Source organism: Aquarana catesbeiana, linkage group LG12, assembly GCF_042186555.1.
Source record: "Aquarana catesbeiana isolate 2022-GZ linkage group LG12, ASM4218655v1, whole genome shotgun sequence".
In the NCBI taxonomy this organism is placed as follows: Eukaryota; Metazoa; Chordata; class Amphibia; order Anura; family Ranidae; genus Aquarana; species Aquarana catesbeiana.
In genome coordinates this window covers 35733321-35760800 of record NC_133335.1, presented here as the reverse complement: position 1 = coordinate 35760800, position 27480 = coordinate 35733321, and the positions used below count along the sequence as shown (strand labels likewise).

Here is a 27480-nt window from a genome sequence, read left to right as displayed (position 1 = left end):
ATCACCCTTTGAAGAGCATTCCTATTAGGAAGCTTTGTTATAAGAACATACAGGTTGTGGGGATACTTATCAACTGGGAATGGCCGGCATTGTGGGTCTGGCCCTACACATTGACAGCTAGGATGAGCTAAGGAGAGGGACCGTGCAAAAAAAAATGGAAAGTCACCTTCTAATTTTTTTTGTTTTTTTTTTAGTTTAAAATAGTGCAGGGAAGGCAAGCCAACCCTAGCATTCCATCTGTGATGAAACTACAAAATACTGTGATACACAAGCATAGGAAAGAGGCGCACTAGCCCAGTCTATTACTGTAGGACTCTTTTTTTTTTTTAATATTAAAACAAATATTCCAATACACTTATAAAAGGACATATAGGCATATCAATGTCATTGACACCTTCAGTCGCATGTCCATCAGAGGGTGCAGCTTACGAATTTCTCTTAGAGCTCACTTTAGAAATACTGAGATGCCTCTACCTCTGAGAGTCATGTGTGTGGTTGTCAGAAGCTTGCAGGGCCTCATGGAACTTGTAGTTTCACAAAAGGTTGGCATGTTGGGTTTGCCGCCTACACCTGGTGTAGTGTTACACTCCTTAGAACGGTGGAGTTCTTCTTTAAATTAAACCTGCATTGGTGTTAATGCAAACTGAGCTTAATATTCTAGATCTATTAGAGATGCCGGCTGCTGCTCTCCTCTGCTGATGGTGTGCCCTGTGACGGGAGTGGTGCTGATGCATCATAAATGACACATCAGGCGGTTTTACTTTCTTTTCTTTTTTTTTCTTTTTTTCCAACTTTATTGAAATTTCACAAACTGGCGTTTCATTCGTCTTTATTCACATGTGATGTACTGCATTGCCACAGCTGAACTATTATGCCGTGTACACACAACTGGTTTTTCCGTCAGAATAAACTCTGGTTTAGAGTTCAGCTGAAACAGACTTGTGTACATACGATCACACCAAAGTCCGATCGTTTAGAATGCGGTGACGCACAACGCGTGCGACGGGGCAAGAAAAAGGAAGTTGAATAGCCAGTAGCCAATAGCTGCCCTTGCATCGTTTTTGGTCCGTCGGAATAGCATACAGACGAACGGTTTTCCCGATAGGAACTGATTCCGTCGGAAAAATTTAAAACCTGTTCTATTTCTAGGTCCATCAGAATTTTCGAAAGTTAAAGTCCGATGAAGCCCACACATGATCGGAATATCCGATGAAATGATTCCCGTCTGACCTTTTCTGCCGGAAAGTCCGGTTGTGTGTACGCGGCATAAGACAAAGCTATTTGTCTTCTGTCCTATGTGTGAGCCTCTGTTGGGCAAGACTGCCCAGCGCAGCTCAATGCATATGGTGTGAAAGTAGATTGACCCAGGAATTTTGATGTCCTCCAGGGGTGCATTGCGATGCAGGACCGCAATGACAAGGTAGCGGGCATCTTATGTCCGGATTAGAATGCTGGAACCCTGATTGAGGTTTATGACCCTTTCACACTGGGGCATTTTTCAGGCGTATTTCAGGCGCTTTAGCGTTAAAAAAAACGCCTGTAAATCGCCTGAAAGAAGCCTCATCTGCAATCCCAATGTAAAAATCCGAGCCCTTTCACACTGCCAGCGCCTGAAAAACGCTGGTAAAACGCCGCTTATGACCTCTCTTTCACACTGGGGCGTCTTTCGGGCGCTGGCAGTGTTAAAGGGCTCGGGCCATCTGTGCACCCAGCCCCGGAGCACAAACACGAAAGCGCTGCAAAGAAGCTGCTTGCAGGACTTTTTTTTGACACCCTGCCAGCGCAGCGCCCCAGTGTGAAGGCACTCGGGCTTTCACATTGAGATTGCAGATGAAGCTTCTTTCAGGCGCTTTACAGGCGCTTTTTTTAATGCTAAAGCGCCTGAAAAATGCCCCAGTGTGAAAGGGCACTTAATGTAAACGTATTGGACATAGAATGGGCCATGCTGGGCCATGTCTCCCGGCGGTGGCGAGGTGCTTTATTTTACGTAATAGGGCGGAGACTGCGGGACTCATACACACACTGGCTGTTTCAGAAGACCTATTACTACCGTTTATAGAAACCAGGAAGAATCTGCAGCCGCTGTCTCTTCATAGCACCATTAACCCTTTTCCCCCCATGTGTGTAATGCTCCTTGAAGTGAAATATGCCTGTGTACGTCCTCCTCGCCTTCCTATTGCCACAGAAGGATTTTGAAGCTTGTGCGTCTGCTGCAAGGGTTAACATGTTGGCAGCGCTCGTGTTCTGTTCCCCGGTGCACAGATTGATACCGCTTTGCCGGTGGATTTGCCAAGACAGAAGATGCTGTGTGTGTCAGTGCCGGCTGCGTCCTCCCACTTACAGTGTGTCTATTCCTCTGTTCCAGAAAGTCTCAGAACCTGACCATACTAATTGACTCTGTGTGTTTTCTGTACGAGAGGGGAAGTGACTGCCTTATAAGGTCCCTGGATCACGTGACTCCACAGTGGACACGGATGGGATGACTGCCACCGCTTTAAAATTGCTTTTCCTGTTTCATTAGAAATGTGGAATAAAATACTTGCTGCATTCAGTGGCCTTAAGGAGCAATCTGACAGGAAATGACTAGTGCTAGCCAGGAAGCATGGCCACTATGCTAAAAAACTGTCCACTCACTGCACTTTTTTTTAAAATGAACTTGTTACAGACCTGGTCAATTTTAGCTGAGTTTACTGAGTTTCTGAATGTCACTGATCCAGAGATTGGGGTGGATTTTTATTTTTATTTTTTTTCAGATTCAGCTTGACCCCCTCACTTTTCTCACACGCCACCCTAGGGGTCATTGATGCCCCCCTCCTCCATCCGAACCCTAGGGGGAGGCTTGGAAAGTAAACGATTTGAGACCAACACAACTTGTGCTCCTTTTTAGATCTCAATCTGTTGATTTTCTTTGAGTAATTTTCACCTAGAGGAACATCCTGAATTTTTTTCATCATAAACTCGGTTTCTGCTGCCTGATTTGTGACAGATTTACTTACAGAAACTTTCAGGGCCGTTGTCTCACAGCTGAGGATCTTGTTCAAAGCTGAGCGCTGACATACATGCCAAGATTTGTCCTGTTTAAAGTGATTGTAAACCTCAGACATGAAATATATGAACAAAGTATATCCCTCTGTAGTGTGTACTTGTCTCAATCCGGAGCACTAAGTGGCATTTCTATCTAATGCCTCATGCTAAAACGTTTTCCTGACACCAAGAGAAAAAAGGTGACCGGGGAGGGAGATCCAGCACACAGCCTGTGATTGACAGCCTCAGCTCTGTTCCTGTGTCAAGGGGATGTGTCCCTTCCCTCTTCTCAGCTCTGAGCTCTCCTCACTGAGATATGCAGTGTGTAATTTCAGCTTTTCGCCCCCTGCTTTCTAGAAGTTTAGACAAGCTGTATAAATTTTGGACTTTGAACAGATATAAAGAAGAGAAGACTACGGGTACAATTTATGTAGGAGGATTTATTTAATCTCTGTGTATCATCTGGGGCCAGTCACTTCACTGGCTATTTAGAGGGGTTTACAACCACTTTAAGGGATAAACACCCAAAACATATCGATTATGAGTGAACTTTGTTTTTGGTTTAACTAGTTCCTGGTTTCTTTTATTATAGAGAAATCTTATAAATTGGCCATCCACGCTAATCCGTGTGGATGGAGGAATCCTCCTTGTTGGCTATTGTGTTCAGAGAGCCGGCACTCCAGCTGTCAGAATATCTGCATCTGATTGGCTGCGGTCACTGTTAGACCCCATTCACACAGGGGCAACATGACTTGCAGGTCGCCTCAGCGAGGCGACCTGCAAACGAATGCCCGGGCGACTTGCAAAACGACTTCTGCATAGAAGTCTATGCAAGTCGTCCCAAGTCGCCCCCGAAGTCGTACAGGAACCTTTTTCTAAGTCGGAGCGACTTGCGTCGCTCCCCTTAGAACGGCTCCATAGTACAGAACGGGAGGCGACTTGTCAGGCGACTAGGTCGCCTGACAAGTCGTCCCTGTGTGAATGGGGTCTTAGGCTGAGAACTTTCCACCCAGTTCCTACAGTGTTCAGGTTGACATTTGTTGAGCCGGTTGGTTTCAGCAGCCCCACCTGTGTCTCCTATTTTGGCGATTTTTCAGCTGAAATTCACGCAGCTTTATGGTCAGGGTTACTATCGGTGCTTGTTTCAGGAAAGTGCTAAACTCTTTAGTAGTGTGCTCAGTAATAGAAGTGTCAGCCTTTGCCTTGAATGGGTTCCTCAGCAGTTGTCCGATGGGCTCCCTTTTATTTGCGTTCTTTGCAGTTTGGTTCAAAACGCTTCTCCTGCGGGTTTGCAACATCTTGTCACAGGATTCTGCTCTGAGTGTTTTTCATTTCATTCTCTGATCTGAAAAGTGGGAGAGTTGTGATGCTGGTCTATATTCCCTTTTGTGACTGATATGAGTGAAATGTAATCCTATTGTATCAAAAATGTGCAATAAAGCCCAATAATGTGTGATCAATTAAATCAAAACCGTGTTTCACTTAATATACATAGTGACTTCCTACAAGTAGTATATGAACCATAACAATAAAGTGCAAATGCTGTACAAAATATACAATATGGTGCAAACTGCAGCAGAAAAAAAATGCTAATAAAAGTGCCAAAGAATAAAAAATAAAAAAAAAATAAATATCACCCGGTGCGAGTCCTTCACCAGTCACCCTAAACTGACTCACCAGATGTAATGGCCGAAGTTATAGACCAGCAAATGTGTTCTGCAGACACTAAATCTCCACCATCCGAGTGCTTGGTTCCTCACCAATAGATTTTTTTTTTTTTTTTTTTTTTTTTTTTTTTTTTTTTTAGCACATACAGATCTTGTCTTCTGTATTGGACATTTTACTTAAATATATTTGAGCATGGTATACTTTTTTTTATTCTTTGGCACTTTTATTAGCATTTTTTACACATTTTTTCTGCACCATATTGTATATTTTGTACAGCATTTGCACTTTGTTATGGTTCACTTCATATACTACTTGTAGGTAGTCACTGTGTATATTGCGTGAAACACAATTTGGATTTAATTGATCACACATTATTAAGCTTTTTTTGCACATGTTTATGAAATAATAGGACAACATTTCACTCCTATCAGTCACAAAATCACAAAAGTGAATAAAGACCAGCGTCACAGCTCTCCCTCTTTTCATATTACCGTTTAATACCATTGGAGTGGCAGCAGTCAATATACAGCCCCCCCCTTCTGTTTTATATCCATAAGTGCTGTATAAACTTTTTATTTCATTCTCTGATCTGCATGAAAAATAAAAGGTGGCACTGGTTGCATTTTAACACCATTATTGCCGTTTACTATTGATACGCCAAAATGATGTTGTTGGCATTTTGCCGATAATGTCGCCGAAAACGCATGCAATTTTACCACAATTTTATGGTGCTTCTGGTGTGTTTTTCATAGGTCATCTGACTCAAAAACCGCTTCAAAAATGTAACGGGTGCGTTATTGCTGTGTTTTCAATGCATTTCAATGGGGAGGTGCTTTTTTTTTTTTTTTTTTTGACCAAAAATGCAGCAAGCGGGATTTTTAACACAATAATGGAAGCGCAATGGACCAGTGTGAAGACCTAAATAGAATTTAAAGAGATGTATTGCTGACAATAAATTCATATTCATTTAAATTCATTATATTAATTAAAAAGTTGAATATAATAGAATTTTATATATGAAAGTATAGATATATTTTTTATAAACTGTTATTTTGAGACAATTGCATCCTGCATTTTGGGGGTTTTTTTAGCACCAAAATGTACGCCTTTTACTGTTTACAAACTGATAAAGGCAACTTTAGGGAGCGGGATACAGAGCTGCCAAATGAATTCTACTATGAAAACTGCAGCCATTAAGTAGGTAGGTGGTCTCCTCAGAGTCCTTTTAGGTCACACCAGAATGTTTCATTAAAATGGGACTCCAGGAAACACAATGTAAACCAGTTACCTCTACTAATTAGTATCTTGGGTTCTCAACATTGCTGGTTACTGTACAAATGACAGCTTCAGTCACACCAAAAATATTACACAGAGTGAGAACACTATATATTCTTCCTGTGTTTTGACTGAGCGTTCCGCCCATTGTACAGTGAAGAAGCCCGTCCTTTTCCTTCATCCGTTCGAGAAAAAAAAGCCTTGCGTTCTGGTCACTGAATACAAGACGCTCTGTGAATCGACAAAGGGAGGGGTGGAGCAGGTAAATGACAGTAAATCCCACTTGTCCATTCACAGAATTCCTTGTATTCAGTGAACAGAATCCAAGACTTTGTTATTGGACTGAGGAAGAGGAGAGTGAATGATCCTTCACTATACTATAGCAGAAAATATCAGAAGATTGATGTATGTGAACCAAAGGAGCAATCTCTTGCGCTCAAGAGGAATGTACCAGCAAAGGACGACTGTTTATCAGCTACTCCAATGTAGGCAACACTTTGCTGCCCCCTAAGGGCTGGGGGAGCCCAGAGGTCACATTAGAACATACTTTAACTGGGGTGCTTTGAGGTTCCTTCAGGAGTGCCTTGGCGAAATGCCTAAAAATGGCCCAAAATTGTATGCAAGTCAGCAGGTGGATGAAGGTGGCCTTTTAGTTGCACAAAGCCATCGGTTTTTATTACAACCTTCTAGCCGCAGTCCTAACTACCAGTGATGTCATCAGTGTTGATAAGAAGGGTGTTGATTGCCTGCACAGCATCCTTGTTTGACCCTCCCCTCCCCCTCAACACTGGGGTCACATTAGCTGAGTGATGGCGAGAAACTGAGGGAGAGGAGAAGCACTGGAATACTAGTGTGGTAAAGTGGATTTGTTTTGGAAGAAAAAATGTTGGGTGTCCTATGTGTGTCGAAGCTGCCTCATTTATGTAAAACTATTAGAATAGTTTTTTACATATTTGGAATGGGGTGCCTTGAGACTGATCATTTTGAAGGGTGCCTTGAGATTGTCCTTAATTATAAAAGGTTCCTTGACTGAAAAGGTTTAAGAGACGCTGCACTAAGAAAAGGGAGAAGCAACTTTGCGCATTACCTATGGGATAGCTTTATTATAGTAATAAAATGGATGTATACTCACAAACGGCATCACCAGTCAGGCATGTCCGTTATCCATTGTGTCCTAAAGACCTGGTAAACTGAGCAAGTCCCAAATGCAAGAAGACCCTCAAAGTGGTTCACGTGTTTCGAGGGGGGGCCCCCTCTTCCTCAGAGCCAAGATCACTGCATTCACCATCCAGTATGAATGAAAAGGCCATTTGTACATTAACCAGCAGCACTGAAGCCTTAGGCCCCTTTCACACTGGGGTGGTTTGCAGGCGTTATTGCGCTAAAAATAGCGCCTGCAAACCGCCCCTAAACAGCCTCCGCTGTTTGTTCAGTGTGAAAGCCCGAGGGCTTTCACACTGAAGTGGTGCGCTGGCAGGAGAAGAAAAAATCTCCTGTCAGCCGCATCTTTGGAGCGATGTATTCACCGCTCCTGCCCATTGAAATCAATGGGACAGCGCGGCTATAGCCGCGCTATACAAGGGGTTTTAACCCTTTTTCGGCCGCCAGCGGGGGGTTAAAACCGCACCGCTAGCGGCTGAATACCGTGGTAAAACAGCGCTAAAAATAGCGCTGTTTTACCGCCGACGCCCCCTACCGCCCCAGTGTGAAAGGGGCCTTAGGATATTAGTAATTAGAAGTAGCTTATTTACAAAATGCGCTTTTACACATTTTTTTTTTCCCACGCAAATGGAGCTTTCTTTTGGTGGTATTTTAATCACCACTTGGTTTTTTATCATTTGCTAAACACATGAAAAAATACTGAAAATTTTGAAAAAAAAAAAAGTTTTTCATAGTTTTTGTTATAAGATTTTTAAAAACAAGTAATTTTTCTCCTTCACTGATGTGTGCTGATGAGGAGGCACTGGTTGGCACTGGCGGCACTGGTGGGCACTGATGAGGCACTGATAGGCAGCACCGGTGGGCACTGATGAGGCACTGGTTGGCACTGATTGGCAGCACTGGTGGGCACTGATGAGGCACTGATAGGCAGCACCGGTGGGCACTGATGAGGCATTGGTTGGCACTGATTGGCAGCACTGGTGGGCACTGATGAGGCTGCACTGATTGGCAGCACTGGTGGGCACTGATGAGGCGGCACTGATGAGGCTGCACTGATTATCAGTACCGATGTCCCTTTAACACAAGCCGGTTATCTGCTCTCTTTCTCTCCGCATGCTGTTGGGGTGAGGGGGAAAAAGCCGATCACCCCCTTGTGTTTACACCCGTGATCAGCTGTCATTGGATGCAGCTGATCACGTGGTAAAGGGCCACTGTGATTGACCCTTTACCCCGATCTGTGATCAGCTGAGTCCGAAGAACTCGACAATCAGAGCATGTGGGTAGCACCATCATGGGCGATCGCCGATAGACTCCCTCCCGGCAAAGTAAGCCCATGCTGCAGCGGTCATTTGGCTATAGTGCGGGCAGGAAGGGGTTAAAGTGGTTGTAAACCCTTCCATATGCCCAGTGAAGTCACTGGCCTCAGATACAAAGATTAAACAATTCCTCCTACATTGGTTGTACCTGTTTATTTGCTGTCTTCTTCTTCTCTTTTCTACATCTGTTAAAAGTCCAGAATTTTATAATGCTTTTCTGAGCTGTCAGAAAAAAAGTGGGCAGAGAGCTGAAGTTGCACTCTGCAGAGCTCAGTGAGGAGAGCTCTGTGAGCTGATTGGAGGGAAGAGACACACCCCTTCACACAGGAACAGAGCTGAGGCTGTCAATCAGCTTGATATCTCTCCCCTGTCACCATTCTTCTCTTGGTGTCAGGGAAAACTTGTCAGAATTGATTCATGCTGATAGCAGAGGAACAAAGCAGCAAACCGAAATGACACTTAGTGCTGTGGATAGAGACAAGTACACGCTATAGAAGGGTATGTTTTGTTCACATTTCATGTCTGAGGTTTACAACCACTTTTTAAATTGTACAGGATGCAAAATATTCATCTTAATGTTATTTATACAACCAGAATGTAACTGACATCTAACCCTCTTTTTTTTTTTTTTTTTTTTTCCTGTGTTCTAGAGAGAAAAAGGTTAAAGTACAAGATATTAAGAATAATATTAAAGAGGCTATTGAGGTAAGTAGCCAAAGAAAAATAATCTGCTTTTGTTTCCTTTGTGCATATTCTGCAGTCTGACCGTCTCTTTCTCTTTTACAGACCATAGTTGCAGCGATGAGCAACCTGTCCCCTCCAGTGGAGCTAGCAAATCCGGACAACCAGTTCCGAATTGATTACATCACAAACTTACCGAGCGACAAAGACTTTGACTTCCCGGCAGTAAGTAGCTTTTGTTATATAACAGTTGCAGCAGCTTCCAAACTTTTTCTTGATCCTTTTGTTGTTGTCAGTGGAAGGGCATCTGTCTTGGCTCCTTGATTGGACTGAATGGTTCCTGAATTCTTCATAAATGTGTTAGGCCCCTTTCACACGAGGCGGGCTCCGTTTCTACGGAGCCCGCCTCGGTCCGCCGGCTCAGCGGGAGATCAGTCCGTTGATCTCCGCTGAGCCGGCGGATGACAGGTCCCTCTCTGCTCACTGAGCGGGGAGGGGCTTGTCAGGCGCCGCTGCCGCCTATGGAGGGATCGGACGAAAACGGACAGCGTGTCCGTTTTTGTCAGATCTCATCCGATCCGCCAGCGACGGATCTGGACGTAGAGCCATACGTCTGCTTTTAGCGGATCGGACGGGGTCGGATGTCAGCGGACATGTCTCCGCTGACATCCGACGCTCCATAGGCTAACATGGATCGCCCGTTCAGGTCCGCCGTCAAAACTGACAGGCGGACCTGAACGGTCCGATCGTGTGAAAGGGGCCTAAGTCTCTATTTCTTGGAGGAGAAATCCAGTTTGTTTGTTTTGTTTCCTTTTTTGTAGTCCTTTTAATTGGTTGTAGCATTATAAAGTAACATCTTGCTGTAATGGAGTAGGCTTGAGAAGGTAATATTTGGTTTTGGTTTTCCTCCTTCTCCCTATAAAAGTGAAACTTTATTTAGTAAATGAAGTTCAGCTAGATGACTTCAGGCTGGCCTCTTTAGCAGGTATAGCTATGCACAACATAGAAGAATAAGCGCCTATGCTGTGTAAAATCCAGTCATATATACGGTCTCACCCTGCTCTGCACATGCTCAGTTGCTCGCCACTTTTAGGCACTGCTGAATTTGTATAGGCCAACCTGACCGCCTTAAAGTGGAATTAATCCCTCCTATCCTTCACAGCCAAGGAAGCTGCTTCTGTTTGATCTGCCATGGTGCTGCACATGTGATCAGTTATGACACCAGCCATTTGACGGTTTGTCAGTCTGGTTGAGGACACAATTGTGACAGTTGGCAGTCCCGGCATTCCAGGAATGTAACTGTTTTTTGAAACTGTTAACTCAAAGGGTTTAGTTCCGCTTTATGATTTACTGTTGCTCAGGGGCTCTGGGCTTCAGCAAAATGGCAGTCTCCAGCAAGAAGAAACGGGAGCAATGCTGGAGGCAGTTTTACAGCACACACTCATTTTGGTAACACAATTATTCATGTGGAATTTATATTCCTTCCTAAGGCCCCTTTTACACTGCCGCGACTTGAAAGTCGTGCAATTTTTGGCCCAGCTTTGCTGCGATTTAAAGGAATGCCTGTGTAACCTTGAGATCTATGGACCTCAACTCGCTTCAAAGTCGGACCAAAGAAGTACAGGGACTACTTTGAAGTCGCACAGATATGACTGGTTATCATTGGGCATCATAAGGTACGACTTGTCATGCGACTCTAATGTCCCAAGTCGCACAAGTCTGAAAAGGTCCAAAAAAACATTTTTATATTTCTTTTAATCAAGTTGTTATGGGTAAAGTTCCGCTTTTTAGGGTTTTTTGTCTGTGTCATTAAAAAGAACTTTTGTTAAATGCAATTAACTTGGACCTTAAGCCAGTAAAAAACATACCACTTGATCCAAAAAAAGTATGTGTAGGTGTGTTTCTTTGTTTTTTTTTCACTCAGTAGAAATTACTTTTTTTTTTTTTTCTCTTAACCCCCATCGTGCCCTGACATCCCTTTAGATAGTTCTAAATGCTCACAGGGTGGGAAGGATTGGTGACCATGTGATCACTGTGATTGGCTGTCAGTGGTCACATAATCAGGAGCCGATCCTGATCATTAGTGGGGGTGAGAGCCTTCTTTGACAGCTCGGTATCTGTGCTGAGAGTGCGATATCAGTACAGAAACATTGGCCTCCCAGTAGGGCTGGGGAAAAATCGATTTAAATCTTGAATCGATTTGACCTCTCAACTCGATTCAAGATTTAAATGTAAGCAAATCGATTTTTTTCGTTTTTTTTTTTTTTCTTACCGCGTAGGTCCCGAGGAGCTGCGGGTAGGAGTTTTAAGGCGAGGCCGCGGCTTTGGCCTCACTTAAAAATGCCTGCCCGCAGCTCCTCGGGACCGGCGCGGTGTCCACAAAAAAAAAAAACTCGATTCAAATCGTGAATCAAGGTTTTTTTTTTTTTTTTTGTTTTTTTTTTTTGTTTTTGTTTTTGTAAGGAAAATCGCAGATTTTGTAAAGAAAATCTCCCAGCCCTACCTCCCAGTTACGCAGGGATGCAGCGTGTGGACACCATTTCCCGGGCAGCCGCCGCAGTTATTCTGCGGCAGGTTGGCTCCCCTGGGCGAGCCGTCATATCTGTACGTCGGTACGCTATAGCAGGCGCGCATGCCCACAGCGTATTCCAGGTTCCGATGCGCGTGCCTGGGGGGGGCATGATGACCGATGGGCACCAGTGTTCGCTCGTGACAGATTGAGAACTGGGATGTGTGTGTGTGTGTGTGTATACACACACACACACATCCCGGTTCAGTCAGGGGAGAGGAGACAGATCCACCCTTTTGCTGCCACGCATATGTTATGTGGGCAGCAACAGGTTAACCTGTATATTTCACTAAAACTCCTAAAGATCCTCATGAAATGGATAAGATGGGCAGTGCTGAAGTGAGGTGAAGGAAGATCGGAGTGTTGTATTGATGTCAGCACTGGTGTGATTTAGGTACACACTGATGACGTGTGAATCTGATGCGATTTCTGTTGTGACAGGTGCGATTTATTAATGTGATTTCTGAGGGGATTTGGCATAGCTGGAGATAAAATTTAGCACCAAACTCATACAGAACACTTTTTTTTTTTTTTTTTTGTTTTGACTGGATGAGAATCACACCGCATGAATGTGAACGGCTTTCATAGCAAATAATGTTTTTTCGGATGACATGCAAATCTATACCTTTCAGATCGGATATAATTGGCATCAATGTGAACCGCGATTAAGGCTGGGGTAGTATGACTGGTCACTCTTTAAAGCGGAACTTCAGTTATTTTTTTCAACTTTCCATCTATTAAATCTTCTTCCCTTGTTGTTTTAACTTTGGATAGGAAAACATTTTCTTTCTGCCAGTAAATAACTTATACAGCCCAATTCCTGTTTCTTGTCTGGTCATTTAGCCTAGGATTATGACATCATACACAGCTCTCTCTCTCGCTCTAGTGAGAGTTTGGGGGGGCAGGGGGGGGAGTCATGAGAGGGCCAATCAGAGCTGGAGGTGTGCCTCTGCGTGTGTCTTTGTAAATCCAGGAAGTGGACAGTCAGCATCTTCAGCTGCCCACAGTTAAAATGGCTGCAGCCAGACTCAGTGGAGGGAGATTTCTGCAGCATATTTGGCAAGTACAGAATCACAGTATATATAAAATAATATGCAAAGTGGTTGGAGGAAAGCTTTAGAATTCCAAAGATGTTTTTATTACGAATTATGTGAGCAGACTGCAGTTCCTCTTTAATATGAAAGCTGCAGTGCTGACCGGTCATCAAAACTGTAAACCATTTCCAGGGCTGAAATCATTTCTTTTGATGATGTCCCTGGAATTCAGCATTACCTGCTCTATAAAGAATTTGGGGAAATCAGTAAAATTGTGTTTTTGTCTAGGGAAAACATTAGAACAATCGATGAGAACACTTTATTTCGGTTATGTATTCATGAAATTATTTTTCCACTTAGCCTTGTAAATAACATGTAACCTCTACCGCCTGGAAGTTAAAAGCAGCCTTTCTGTGGGAGTGGTTACTCTGAATACAGATGGGTGGGAGCCGGAGGTATTTAGGCTGAAATGTGGAATGTTTTTAGGATGGGTGTTCTGCAATTGGACATTCCAAAATGGGGGGTGTTAGTGACTATGGAACGTGTTTGTCATTCTGTATTGTATAGATGTGTAGCACAGCAGTGATGAAAGGATTGGGCATTTCTGGGTCTCCACTTCTCATTTGTCTGCAGTTTCTCTAGGAAGTTGGTCTGTGTAAGCTGTGGTCTAATGGCCCGTATACACGATCCAAATATCGTACGAAAACGGTCGTCCGAGGAAGGATCGTACGATTTTCGGATCGTGTGTACACTACTTTCGACAGCCGATAACGACCGTTCATCCGATCTTATTCAATCGGGCATGTACGAAAATTTTCCTCGTTCGATTCCAGATCATACGATTATCGGTTAGTCAGTATAGTGGTCGTCCGAAAATTCAATACAAATACATTACGACACATGACATCACTTCTGATTTTTTTTTTTTTTTTTGTCTGTCGTAAGAGAATTTTCGAGACTTTATTTAGCTATTCAATTTCTACTTGCGACTATTAAGCAAAATCGGTCGTACGCTATTCTGATCTTGTGTACGGGCCATAAGGGGGGGTTATTTTGGCTTCTTTGATCTGAATTCTTTGTGTCGGATAGTACAATAGGTTACGTGGTTGGTGGACAGATTTCTCTAGAGGTTGTCTTTTTTTTTTTTTTTTTTTTTTTTTATAGAGCAAGTTGGTTTAATAGAAATACTGCTCACAGATGTGCATAGCGTTTAGTTTTATACACCTCTGTATGCAGCAGTATACAAATTTGTGTGCCTATTCAGGCAGGTGCGGGGGATGCAGCATGTTCTCTCCTCCTCCATTCACAGAGCACCTTGCATTCTTTGGATGGGGGAGAAGAGATGGGACTTATAGGCTTTCACTTCTGTAGCTGCTTCTCTCCTCTTCACGGCATACTGGAATCCAGCACTGTGTGCAGGAGCTGGCTTGGATCAAGAGATGATCTTTATACTATACATCAGCCATCCACACACATAGTATACATATTTAGTAGGGCTTTCTTAAAGCGGAGTTTCACTAAAAAAAAAAAAAATTAGATGTCAGCAGCTGCAAATACTGCAGCTGCTGACTTTTAAAATAAGGACACTTACCTGTCCCGGGGTCCAGCGATGTCGGAGACCGAGACGTCCCTCGATCCTAGGGTGCTGCCGCCGCCATTCTCACTGAGGGAATCAGGAAGTGAAGCGTTGCGGCTTCACTGCCCGGTTCCCTACTGCGCATGCACGAGTCGCGCTGCGCGTCTACACTGGTCCCCGTTGTGTTGTGGGAACTGTGTATTTCCCACAACACAACGGGGGTGGGCGGGGAGTCTGCGGCTAGCTATACCCGGAAGTGGGTGCAGATACCTGTATTATACAGGTATCTGCACCCCCCTGAAAGGTGCCAATTGTGACACCGGGGGGGGGGAAATCTGATGAGCGGAAGTTCCACTTTAGGGTGGAACTCCGCTTTAATTGGCTAAAATAGTATCTAATTTTATTTTATTTCTTTGCCTCTGAGTTCAGCTTTAAAGATTATGAGCATTAAAGGTGCTGAATGCAACTTATTAGTGGCTCGTGGTTGAAGAAAGTCAGTTGCGTTCATATGGAGTGCAGTAGCCATGATGAGAATTCTCAACAAAACAAGGTGCCCTTATCTAGGGAGCCAAAAGTTTGAAATCCACGTGAAAAAATTTCCGAGCGTGCAAGATGCGAGGATCAAGAACCCAAAATCTTTTAAAATCTGTATTTTGCCAGTGTTACATAGTTGTTAAGGTTTAATAAAGACACCAGTCCATGCAGTTCAACGTGTGTGTATGTCAAAAGTAAATCATATATCCCTGTATGTTGCAATCGTTAAGATGCCCATCTAATAGTTTTTTAACCACATCAGCCCCGGAAGGATTTGCCCCCTTCCTGACCAAGCCATTTTTTTGCGATCCGGCACTGACAATTGCGCGGTCGTGCGACACTGTACCCAAACAAAATTTATGTCCTTTTTTCCCCAAAAATAAAGCTTTCTTTTGGTGATATTTGATCGCCTCTGCGGTTTCTTATTTTTTGCGCTATAAACGAAAAAACAGCGACAATTTTGAAGAAAACACAATATTTTTAATTTTTTGCTATAATAAATATCCAATTAAAAAAAAAAATCTTCATCAGTTTAGGCCGATTTATATATTCTTCTACATTTTCTTGGTAAAAAAAAAAAAAAAAACGCAATAAGCGTATATTGATTGGTTTGTGCAAAAGTTATAGCGTCTACAAAATAGGGGATAGATTTATGTCATGTTTATTATTATTTACTAGTAATGGCGGCGATCTGCGTTTTTTTTTTTTTTTTTTTTTTTAAATCAGGACTGCGACATTGTGGTGGACAGATCGGACAGTTTTGACACTATATTGGCACCTTTGACATTTATACGGCGATCAGAGCTAAAAATTGCCACTGATTACTGTATAAATGTCATTGGCGAGGAAGGGGTTAACACTAGGGGGCAATCAAGGGGTTAACTGTGTTCTCTAGGTGTGTTATAATTGTAGGGGGATGGGGCTGACTAGGGGAGGAGACCGATCGATGTTCATACTTGGTATGAACACACGATCTGTCTCTTCCCCTGAGAGAACCGGGATTTGTGTGTTTACACACACAGACCCCGGTTCTAGCTCTTTCACGAGTGATTGCGGGTGACCGGCAGTCATCGCACCCACCGGGCACGCGACTGGCACGTGCGTGCGCCTGCTGTGATGTCTTAAAAGAGCAACGTACAGCTACGCCGATTTTGCGCAGCCGCGCCAACCTGCCACAGTATAACTGCGGCGGCTGGTCGGCTAGCGGTTAAACTATCAACACCATAACAAGGAAACCGAGAACATTCAATTCATTTTCACATTCTGTTTTTTCGGTTCACTTGGTTTGGAGTGCGTGATTTTCTGTGGTGGTGATCTCTTCATCGAACCGAACTTTAGTCTTATTTTCAAGCTCCCCAAACATTTTAAGATACTTTTATTTAAATATACATTGACATTTAATTTGCGTTTCATTTTTACTATGTGATTTTATAATTACATTTATCTTTTGTCAATATATTCCAAGGACAAAATAATAAATGCACTTTTTTTTTTTTTTCCTGCCAACGAATGTGCTTTTATTATTTTTTGTCATAAGGTGAACATATCCTTTTTAGGTCACATAAATTGGAACAGGTGCCATTCAAATCAATGGGCTGCAACCTGTCATATGTCCAAAGTCGCATTACGAGTCGCACTAGTGTGAACGGAGCCTCTTTGCCCATACACACGATCAGAATTTCATACAACTTTTTTCGCTTAATAGTCGCAAGTAGAAATTTGAATAGGTTACTAAAGTCACGAAAATTCTCGTACGACAGAAAAAAAAAAAAAAATCGGAAGTGATGTCATATGTTGTAATGTATTTGTATTGTATTTTCGGACGACAACTATACTGACTAAATGGAAATCGTACGAGCTGGTATCATACGAGGAAAATTTTCGTGCTTGTCCGGTCGAATGATAGCGGTTGAATTGTCGTGATTGGCTCTCAAAAGCTTTGTACTAACGATCCGATAATCGATCGCGTCGAATGCGGTATTTTTCATCCGATTTTTTTTTTCGGATCGGTGTACAGGCCATTGGATAAGAGGTTTGAAATTCTGATAAATTGTAACTTTTTTTTTTATTCGGCAGTTATTTGACCTTTTAACATATACACGTAAATAGCCAGATAGCCAATACTCCTAAAAAATTACACCTGATTTCCTTTCAGGTTACATTTCATTACATTATATTCTGTGATCTTTCATAATGCCAACTTTTTCCCATTTTTGTGTTCTGGTTTCTTCTGTAGCCCAAATGAAGGGGGGGTGGGGTGCCCCAGAAACACGTTGGCTGTTCTTTGTGCTGCTGTTGTACACAAACACTAATGTCTAAAAGATTTTGGACTCTTAGATCTTTGGTCTGGGGCTGTCATTAAACTTTTTACACATCAGTAATGATTAAAGCCATCTGATCACCATGACAGCCATTAACTAGCATTTTTAAAAGGCTAGTAGTATGCATTGCTAGTAATGAAATACACGTGCAGGATTACCCTGTCTGCAAAGAATCCTATCATTCCTGATTTACCCAATTTTTCTGCAAGTATGCATACAAACCTAGAGCTGAACTCCAAGTAGACACAAATTAGTGAAGCCCTGTAATTACTTAATACATCCTTAAAGCATTTGTTAACCAAAAAAAAAAAAAAAACAGATCCTGTTCCTTTAAAGCATGTTATACAGCACAGTACTTGTGCTGTGTCATTTGGCCCCCTGTAACACCTAAAAAAAAAAAAAAAAAAAAAACCTGGCTGATCCAGTCTGGCTATACCCTACCCCCTGTACACTGACCACGATATATCAGGGCTGCTGAGCCCTGACACCGTGCTCATCTTATGTGCCTCTGTCGTCCGCAGCCCTGCTATCTGTCTCCTCTGTTCCCTCCCCCCCCCCCCCAACCCCGCTTGTGTCAGTGCCCGCCCCCTCCGCTCATGCTGCTTTTCATATTAAATGTAAAATGCTCCTATCCCCTCTGTATTATAACAATAAGTTCCCCTGTGCCTGTGTTGCATAATAAATATGCTTATCTGTATCGATAACTTAACTCCTCGATCATGTGACTCCTCTACACGTTCTCTCCTCTCCCCGGCTCGGCCCCACCCACTGGAACTGTCAGCCAGGCAGAGGAGAGGAGGCACCTGAGCGCCAGGAGCGTTATTATAGGTACAGATAAGCATATTTATTATATAACACAGGCACAGGGGGAAGTTATTGTAATATTACAGAGGGGATAGGAGCAATTTATAAAAGTGGCTTAACCAGTTTACACTTATGCAACTTGGATGCAGGTTGACCCCCCACCCCCCACCCCCCCTATTCAATTCGCATGGCAGGAGAGTTTGTCTCTCAATGGAGCAGGTTCACACATCTCCTCCAGAGGGGTCCTGTGCATCTTTTGGTTCCATTTTAGGTCAGAATTCAGGCAAATCACCCCTGAAACGGAGAACAGAGACACACTGGACCCTCTGCTGCAAACCACTCTGCATATAGTGTGAACCCAGCCTGAATCTTTTCTTTTGTTTGCAAGCAGTGTATGTTCCTGAATTTGACCTGGTATTAGAATGGTGCTGCATAGTCTCTCACACTATAAGGGAGGGGTAGCCGTACAAATTCAGGTGTGCTGCAGAAGCATAGCGATAGGAGAGAGCAGAGCGGCAGTGAAATGAGCTCACCAGTTTGCTACTTCCCCTTTCACAGACGGGGTGGAGAGGAGACCTGTAAGTGTTAGACCCCTTTCACACCGAGGCAGTTTTAAGGTGCTTTAGCGCTAGAAATAGCACCTGAAAACTGCCTCCTATTCTCTGCAATAGGTGCTTTTACACCCGAGCGGTGCGATTTGCGTGTCGTTCGGAAAAGACCTGCAAGCAGCATCTTTGCGGCGGGTTGGGAGCGCTGTATACACGCCCCTGCCCATTGCAATAAATAGGCATCTTTCGAATTGCCTGAAAAGAGCTTCGGAAGCGCCGCAACACGGGAGTTTCTAACCCTTTTTTTTTTTTGTTAAAAGTGCTCTGCTAGCAGGCGAAAAGCGGTGCTTAAACAGCGCTAAAGTGCCGATATAACGAGTGGCACTTTACTGCTAACAGCCGGCAGCAAAGAAAAATAAGGTCTTCTCCCCCACCAGACAAGACTGTGTAAACCTTAGAACTGGATGGACAAAAATACAAATCTTTTGTTAGGTAGAACTGCTCCCATATATATGTATTTAGCCCCGGTTCACTCTATAACCCCCGCATGTGAATCGCACAGGGAACCATACTGCATTCCTGTACATTCACATGCAATTCAGTACTGAGCGATTTGAGCCCATTCATTTTAAATGGGCTCAAATTGCACCAAAGATGTCCAGGCGCTTTTTTGGAGCGGCACCGCAACTGGTTCGCATGGTCGTTTTGTACCCTGAAATGTGTTTGAGGTGCCATTAACTTTGTAATGACACCCGCATATGGCAAACAGCGTGTAATTGCTATGAGGTGCGTTTCTGCACGGCTTATGTGTGAACCTAGGCTTGGTCTATGTATGTAGCTGTTTGCCTGGAGCTCAGCTTTACGTTTTAGCCAGTAGCTGCATAGTTACATACAGTATTTCACAAAAGTGAGTACAGCCCTCACATTTTTGTAAGACCCCTTTCACGCTGGGGCGGTTTGCAGGCACTTTAGCGCTAGAAATAGTCCTGCACGCAGCATTTTGGGCCCAATTAGCCATTTTCCCTCTCCGGTGTCATGTAACTCGTTAGGTCTCAGGTGTGAATTGGGAGCAGGTGTGTTAAATTTGGTGTTATCGCTCTCACTCTTTCATACTGGTCACTGGAAGTTCAACATGGCACCTCATGGCAAAGAACTCTGAGGATCTGAAAAAAAGAATCGTTGCTCTACGTAAAGATTCTGGCCTAGGCTATAAGAAGATTGCCAAAACCCTGAAACTGAGCTGCAGCACGGCAGTGGCCGAGACCATACAGCAGTTTAACGGGACAGGTTCCACTCAGAACAGGCCTTGTCATGGTCGACCAAAGAAGTTGAGTGCACGTGCTCAGCGTTATATCCAGAGGTTGTCTTTGGGAAATAGATGTATGAGTGGTGCCAGCATTGAAGGGGTGGGGCATCAGCCTCTCAGTGCTCAGACCATACGCTGCACACTGCATCAAATTGTTCTGCATGGCTGTGGTCCCGGAAGGAAGCCAAACAGTTTACTGAAAACAAGCAGACTAAGGACATGGATTACTGGAACCACGTCCTGTGGTCTGATGAGACCAAGATAAACTTATTTAGTTCAGGTGTCAAGCGTGTGTAGTGGCAACCAGGTGAGGAGTACAAAGACAAGTGTGTCTTGCCTACAGTCAAGCATGGTGGTGGGAGTGCCATGGTCTGGGGCTGTATGAGTGCTGATGGCACTGGAGAGCTACAGTTCATTGAGGGAACCATGAATGCCAACATGTACTGTGACATACTGAAGCAGAGCATGATCCCCTCCCTTCAGAGAATTGGCCTCAGGGCAGTATTCCAACATAACAACCCCAAACACACCTTCAAGACGACCACTGCCTTGCTAAAAAAGCTGAGGGTAAAGGTGATGGACTGACCAAGCATGTCTCCAGACCTAAACCCTATTGGGCATCTTTACACTTAGAGGTGTACTCACTTTTGTTGCCAGCGGTTTAGACATTAATGGCTGTGTGTTGAGTTATTTTGAGGGGACAGCAAATTTACACTGTTATACAAGCTGTACACTCACTACTTTACATTGTAGCAAAGTGTCATTTCTTCAGTGTTGTCACATGAAAAGATAGAATATTTACAAAAATGTGAGGGGTGTACTCACTTTTGTAAGATACTGTATATTAGGGTTGCACCGATAGATCGAAGTGTCGGTACTCGTGCAAATGCACCGATACCTGAAACCAATACTTTCAGGCTCGGTTCTTTGAGCTGTCAGTGGGTCTCCCCTGTTGACAGCTGAAGTGTTGAAGTCCGGTAATTGGAGCTATCAAAAAAAAAAAAAAAAAAGCTAGCAATGTTAACATCATTGCTCAACCCTGAAACACTAAAATAAAAAGGAACATTGTTTTTGTATCTTTCTGTTTCTTCATCTGCAGATCAAAGGGATGAACAAATGTTCCTCTGTTTAACCATTTATTAACCCTTAATTTACTATAATCAGCCTTAATTAACTCCCTATTTTCCTGCTTTTTTTTTTTTTTTTTTTTTTTGTTCACGTCTATTTTATAAACGATAAACAATTAAAGCTCTTTTTTGTTTGCTTTGTTAGTGAATATTTTATGCAAGGTACAATAACCTCGTCTAATGGTTTAGTTGGGTCAGGAAAGTTTTTTTTGTTTTTTTTTTTTTTTATATCCAGTAAAAGATTTCCATGTGTGGTAATAGAATAGTCTGGAATTGGCTTAGAAATGTGGAAATCACAAAAATCTATATATTTGCTGACCTCTGTAAGGCTAGGTTCACACTGCTGCAGTGCGAATTTAGCGCGATTTTGATCCGATTGCGTTGCAAATTTGCATTGCGAATTCTTTGTGTGTTCTTGCGATTCTACTGCAAATTTTGCAATCTATGGAGCTGAATTCGCATTGCACACGGATCAAACTCGGACAGGACCCTTTTTTTATGCAAGCTAAATTCGCAACGCATTGATGTGAACAGCACTCACGGAAAACCATGTTATTAAAATGACTTGCGAATTTGAGCGATCGCAGCGGCTCAAATTCGCAATAAAATTCGCAGCAGTGTGAACCTAGCCTAAAGCCTAATTTGCCCTCCAATTTTTTTTATTTTTTATTTTATTTTTTTATTTACTGGTTTTTGGGTCTCCTTCCCTGAAACCTTCATGCTTCTGTGGGAATGGTTGAAAGAACATTACCTGGGTTTGGCTGCCACTCCTCATCTCGGAATGATGGCTGTCATGATGCAATAGAATAGGACAGTGTTTCTCAATTCCAGTCCTCAAGTACCCCCAACAGGTCATGTTTTCAGGGTTTCCCTCAGATGAAACAGCTGTGATAATTACTAAGGCAGTGAAACTGATCAAATCACCTGTGCAAAATAATGGGAAGCCTGAAAACATGACCTGGTGAGGGTACTTGAGGACTGGAGTTGAGAAACATTGCAATAGGAGGTGCTCATATTCTGCTAGAAGTTGAAGCATCAGGACTTCCTTTAGGTCTCATTCACACATGTACAAGAGCCATGTAGCTGCATGCAGTCAGTCTATATCAGTGAATGGCTACAAATCTGCTTTTTGGACATCCGCAGTTTGAAAGATATGCAGGTACACTGGGACAGGAGTATTAAACAACTCTTGAACCTTAAGGTCTCAATTCACATTTGGAGAATGGGGCCTTTAGCGATTTACATGTGGGACACCCAGCATGGGTTCCCAGCAATGAGCTGAAGGCAGCAGCCCCATTGAAAGCAATGGGAGGCTGACGACTCCCGCAGCTAATTGCGTCTGCTCATGTGTAATTGTTCATGGAGCAATTACCTGCATATGATCAACCCTGGACGCAGATGGTCCATAACCACCAGGAACCCCCGCTTGGTCTCCTGCATTAAATTGCTGAAGGTGGGTGTTGCTGGCTTCAGGTTCACAACTGCGCGCTGGGAGGCGGGGCCAGCTGCCAGTCCGACAGCTGGAGTGGATCCCGACAATACTGCCTCATTAGCCACTAGCGGGCAGTAGGCCACTATTAACTGACTTTAGGTCACTGTTAGACAGATTTAGTAAATGTCCTCCTGTGACCAAAAAGAAGTATAGTCAAATGTTTTGTTTTTACCACGCTCTTTTTAAATATTTTTAAAATATTGTAGCTTTTATCAAAATGCTTGGTGATTCTGAGGTGAGGGTCGGTTCACACCATGAATCGCACAGGAATGCACTGTGTTTTCCTATGCGAATCGCATGCGATCTGGGTGCGATTTCAGCTGATACATTTGAATGAGCTAAAATCACACCGGACCGCACCAAACATGCACTACTTTAAAAAGCATACAGCAACAGATCAGATAGTACTACTCTACCATGCGACCATGGTGCAGGCAAACGCATTGTTTGCAACCTGCGTTTGGGGAGTCGTTAAAGTAGAACTATGGGCAATTTATTTTTTATTTTTTCCATTTTGGATAGAGCAAGGGGAGGGTTATAAGCCCTGTTAAGATTTTTTTTTTTTTTTTTTTCGCCATCTGTGTCCCATTGCGGAGATTTCCCTTAACTTCCTGTCCCACAGCCATACAGGAAGTGAGAGGAAATCCCTGCAAATTAAAGGAATTTCTTGGGGACCCCCCAGGTCACCAGAACTAGTGTGCCCATTGGAAGATTATTACTTTTCTGGGGACAAACCAAAATTTGGAGTGTTTTTTTTTTACTTTCACCTTCAATGATAATGGTACACAGGACAAATAGAGAGGAAGAACCTCCTTAATGGGGGGGTACAGACAGCAATAAAAACTGACAAGTGTTCGAATCCCTCTCCCCTCTATCCAAAACTAAATTAAAGGGTTGCCTTTAGTTATACTTTAACACTGACACCTCCCACTGCAGATCGCAAGTGCAGTGTGTTTTTGGACGCGGTGCAGGAATTGCGCACAAAATTTGGGTTTCCTGCAACATGTTCTGGTGTGAACTGACCTTTTAGGTCCTTATTCATGCACTTTCTGTTCCAAGACAAGACTCTGTCCCTATCTTCATATTGTCACCATCAGGATACCTGCTCCAAGAAATGTCACGCAGCCCTCGCTTGATTGTGGACAGGATGTGGCTGCAGAGAGTCTGTAAGAGACTAACAGCACTGAGATGTAACAAAGGATAGAAAAAGTAAAAACCAGGATTAAATTTAAAATGCTGCAAGTAACCCTGAACTGGGCTAAAGTCAGAAGTATTGTTGCTGCAGCAGCATTATTGAGGTGTGCAGGTATCCGGGGGGGGGGGGGGGGGGGGGGGCATTATTTACAACACAGTTTGCTATGCTGTCCAGAATTGAGCATGTGCTACATTTGTGGGGTTTTTTTTTTTTTTTTCTTTTGTGTAACAACATAGGGCATTCAATTGAATGAAATTGCCTTACGTGCCACAAACACGCCAAAGTAGTTCCTGCGCCTTTTTTGGCTGTGAGCCTCGCACACTTTTGTAATCTGCATTTTGGTGCGACAAAATGTATGTCTCCTAGCCGCAATTTGGCGTGTCATTAGGAAATTGCACTGCACATTTTTTTTGCATGTTCCTGGAATATAGAGGTGTGAATGCAGCCTTAGCTGGAATTTGGCTTCAATTTGTTTAGTGTATCTAAATCTGCTAGTACATCTCACACTCCCCTCCCCCCAGATTAACAATGCTGCTGTCCAAAGGTGCCCCTGTGCTCCTGTATCCAGAGTGGGGGCACTTGAATACAAGAAGTGTGATGCTGTACAGATCACCAGGTGAAGACGGGGAAAAGCCTAAAAAAAGAACAAAAAAAAAAAAAAAAAAAAAAACGAATGCAGCCACCACATCTAATGATTTGTAAGCTACAACAGATTACATTTTTGATTTTGGGTTTAATAGTAATACCCGGCACTCCAGGCAAAACACCAAATACACAGCTGAGATAAATATTTTTTTACAGAATAAGTGCGGGAACCCAATTGGCTCCTAGCCCCAGTTTGCGCCATTCCTCAGGAAACAAAAGTTAAGTGTTGTTAAATAATGGATGTTGTCAAGGCTTACCTTCTCCCCCCCCCCCCCCCGTGCTGGGCACGGATGACTGATAGGCTGCACATATGGGCAATGAGAGGCTGTAAGATACGCTGCACTGGTGGGAAACGGTATGCTGCACTAATGGGCACTGATAAGCTTTTTGTTAATATTGTTAAAGTAGTAATATTTATTTTTGGAACCTAATTCTGCATAAAACATTTAAGTGTAATTTCATGAGATAATTTACGAGGGGGCAGGGTGGGGGTTGAGTGGGGCAACTGGTGGAGAGTAACTCTTAGGGTCGGTTCACACTACAACGACTTGGGATCCGACTTGTAAGCCCTCAAGTCGCCCCAAGTCACTTTACTTAGAGATTTGCATTATAGTCAATTAGAGCGTCTTAATTTACACTACTGAACTCGCTCCGACTTCAGAAAAGGTTCCTGTACTACTTCAATCCGACTTCTAGGCCACCTGTACCCATAGAATTTAATGGAAGTCGCCTCGAAGTCGGATCTCCATCTATATTGAAGTGACTTTACAGGAAAAGAAATTAGTTTACCCAGGCAAACCCCTCCCTCCCAGAGAGCTGATTATTCTGTGATTGGCCACAGCCAAAGTCGCCTGTCCTGGAGGCGACTTGAAGTCGCGTTGTATGTTGCTTAAAGTCGCACTGAAGACACGTTGAAGTCGCCCTGCAAAGTCGCGCTGAAGTCGTGTTGCCCCTGTGTGAATCAAGGCCTGGCTAATGGCTCAGGTCTTGAAATTTTGAGTCGTGTGTGTGTGTGTGTGTGTGTATATTATACATAATTTATTTAGCGCCAACAGTTTACACAGCGCTTTACAATGTAAAGGTGGGACAGCACAATCACAGTACAGTTCAAGGAAGGCCCTTGAAGAGCTTACATTTTTAACAGGAGGGGTGGTGGTACAAAAGGTAATAGATGCAGAGAATGATTTGATGGGGTGATATATATATATATATATATATATATATATATATATATATATATATATATATATATATACACACACACACACTCTATCATATCTGAGCGTTTTGTTACCTGAAGCAAAACGCCTGAAGCTCAAAAGTACACAAGCTTCTTTTTAGGCAGATTACAGGCGTTTTTCAGATTTTTACATTGGTGACCGTTTGACCTGTACAAAATCGTGGCAAAAAATGTGGTATAATCGTGTGACTTTCTGCCTGAAAAAAATACACTCAGGTGTGAATGCTGCATTAGGTGGAGGAAAGTCAAAATAAAAAAAAACTAAAATAATGTGGTTGTATAAGTGTGCACACCCTTAAACTAATACTTTTATTGAAGCACCTTTTGATTTTATCACAGCACTCAGGCTCTGTTTAGATCTAGACGTTGCTTTTTTACAGGCGTTTTTTTTGGGGTGTTTTTGCAGAGTTTTTGTACAGGTGTTATCAAGGTTAAAAGTTCACCAATGTAAAAGCAGTAAAATGCCTGTAATCTGCCAAAAAATAAGCTCCTCTACTTTTTTGAGCGACGGGTGTTTTGTTTCAGGCAACAGAACGCTCAGATTTGAACAGGAGCCATTGAAAGGAATGGGATTTGTCTTTTTGGGCTTTTTAGAGCAGAAAAACTCCAAAAATGCCTAGGTGTGAACGGCGCCTCAGTCTTTTTGGGTATGAGTCTATCAGCATGCCACATCTTGACATGGCAATATTTGCCCGCTCTTTTTTTGCAAAAAACACTTCACATCTGTCATTGTGAGGGCATCTCCTGTGCACAGTCCTCTTCAGATCACCCCACAGATTTTCAATGGGATTCAGGTCTGGGCTCTGGCCATTTCAAAACTTTAATCTTCTTCTGGTGAAGCCATTCCTTTGTTGATTTGGATGTATGCTTTGGGTCGTTGTCATGCTGAAAGATGAAGTTCCTCTTTATGTTCAGCTTTCTAGCAGAAGCCTGAAGGTTTTGTGCTGATATTGACTGGTATTTGGAACTGTTTATAATTCCCTCCACCTTGACTAAGGCCCCTGTTCCAACAGAAGAAAAACAACCCCAAAGCATGATGTTGTCACCACCATTTATCTTGGTCTCATTTTTTTACATCACAGAAACCTGACATTTTAACAGGGGTGTGTAGACTGTGTGTGTGTGTGTGTGTATGTATGTATGTATGTATGTATGTATGTGTGTATGTATGTATGTATATATATATATATATATATATATATATATATATATATATATATATATATATATATATATATATATATATATATATAAATAAATAAATGGATCACCTGGCAATTGACCCCTCACTATAATTCACTGTCATTACCATTTCATTTTCCAGTTGGCAGATGACAAAAGGAAGCTTGAAAGCAAAGCTAAATAAAGGTGTGATCTTTGCTGTGCAGTGTGGCTGTTGTGTGAGTCACAAGACTTTCTAAACAGAACCTGAAGTACACAGCATTCAAGAGCCAATCACAGCAGTTCATTTGAAGGGACAAAGACGAAAATATTCCTCCTGTGATATCAGATCGTATGCTTTTCGTTTTAAGCAGTACAGTATTCGTCCGAAAATACAATTCAAATACATCGCTTCTGAATTTGTATTCTGTCATACAAGACTTTTCTGATATAAGACTAGCATGCAAAAAAGAAAAAAATTGACGATCATTCGTCGGATATTCTCATCGTGTATACCAGGCTTTATTTAGTCACTTATCAGATATTTTACACTGATCTGGAATTCTGAATTCTAAGTGGTGAGTTAAAACCAGAGTTTAAAACAGGAGATTATAACAGGGGTCATAGTACCTGTGTAGTGTGAGTACATGAGTGTTGTCTGAGTAGTGTGTGTGTGGATCGTTAGTACTTGTGTATTGTGTATTGTATACTTGAGTATTGCGAGTGTACATAGGTCTGCGACTGTTCTGCGATTGCACGTAGGTCTGTGAGTACCTGTGTATTGTCTTGTGTACCTGTGTATT

At 42.8% G+C, this 27480-nt stretch overlaps 1 protein-coding gene across 2 annotated transcripts in view; it reads left to right on the top strand.

Annotated features, from left to right (window-relative positions):
• Window positions 1-27480, top strand: part of GNAS (GNAS complex locus) — a 268558-nt gene that overhangs the window by 183486 nt on the left and 57592 nt on the right. For both annotated transcript variants that reach the window (XM_073607565.1, XM_073607566.1), the window contains exons 3-4: window positions 9095-9149; window positions 9231-9350. In XM_073607565.1, the coding sequence (XP_073463666.1) occupies window positions 9095-9149; window positions 9231-9350 (175 nt within the window). The remainder of the gene's footprint in view (window positions 1-9094; window positions 9150-9230; window positions 9351-27480) is intronic.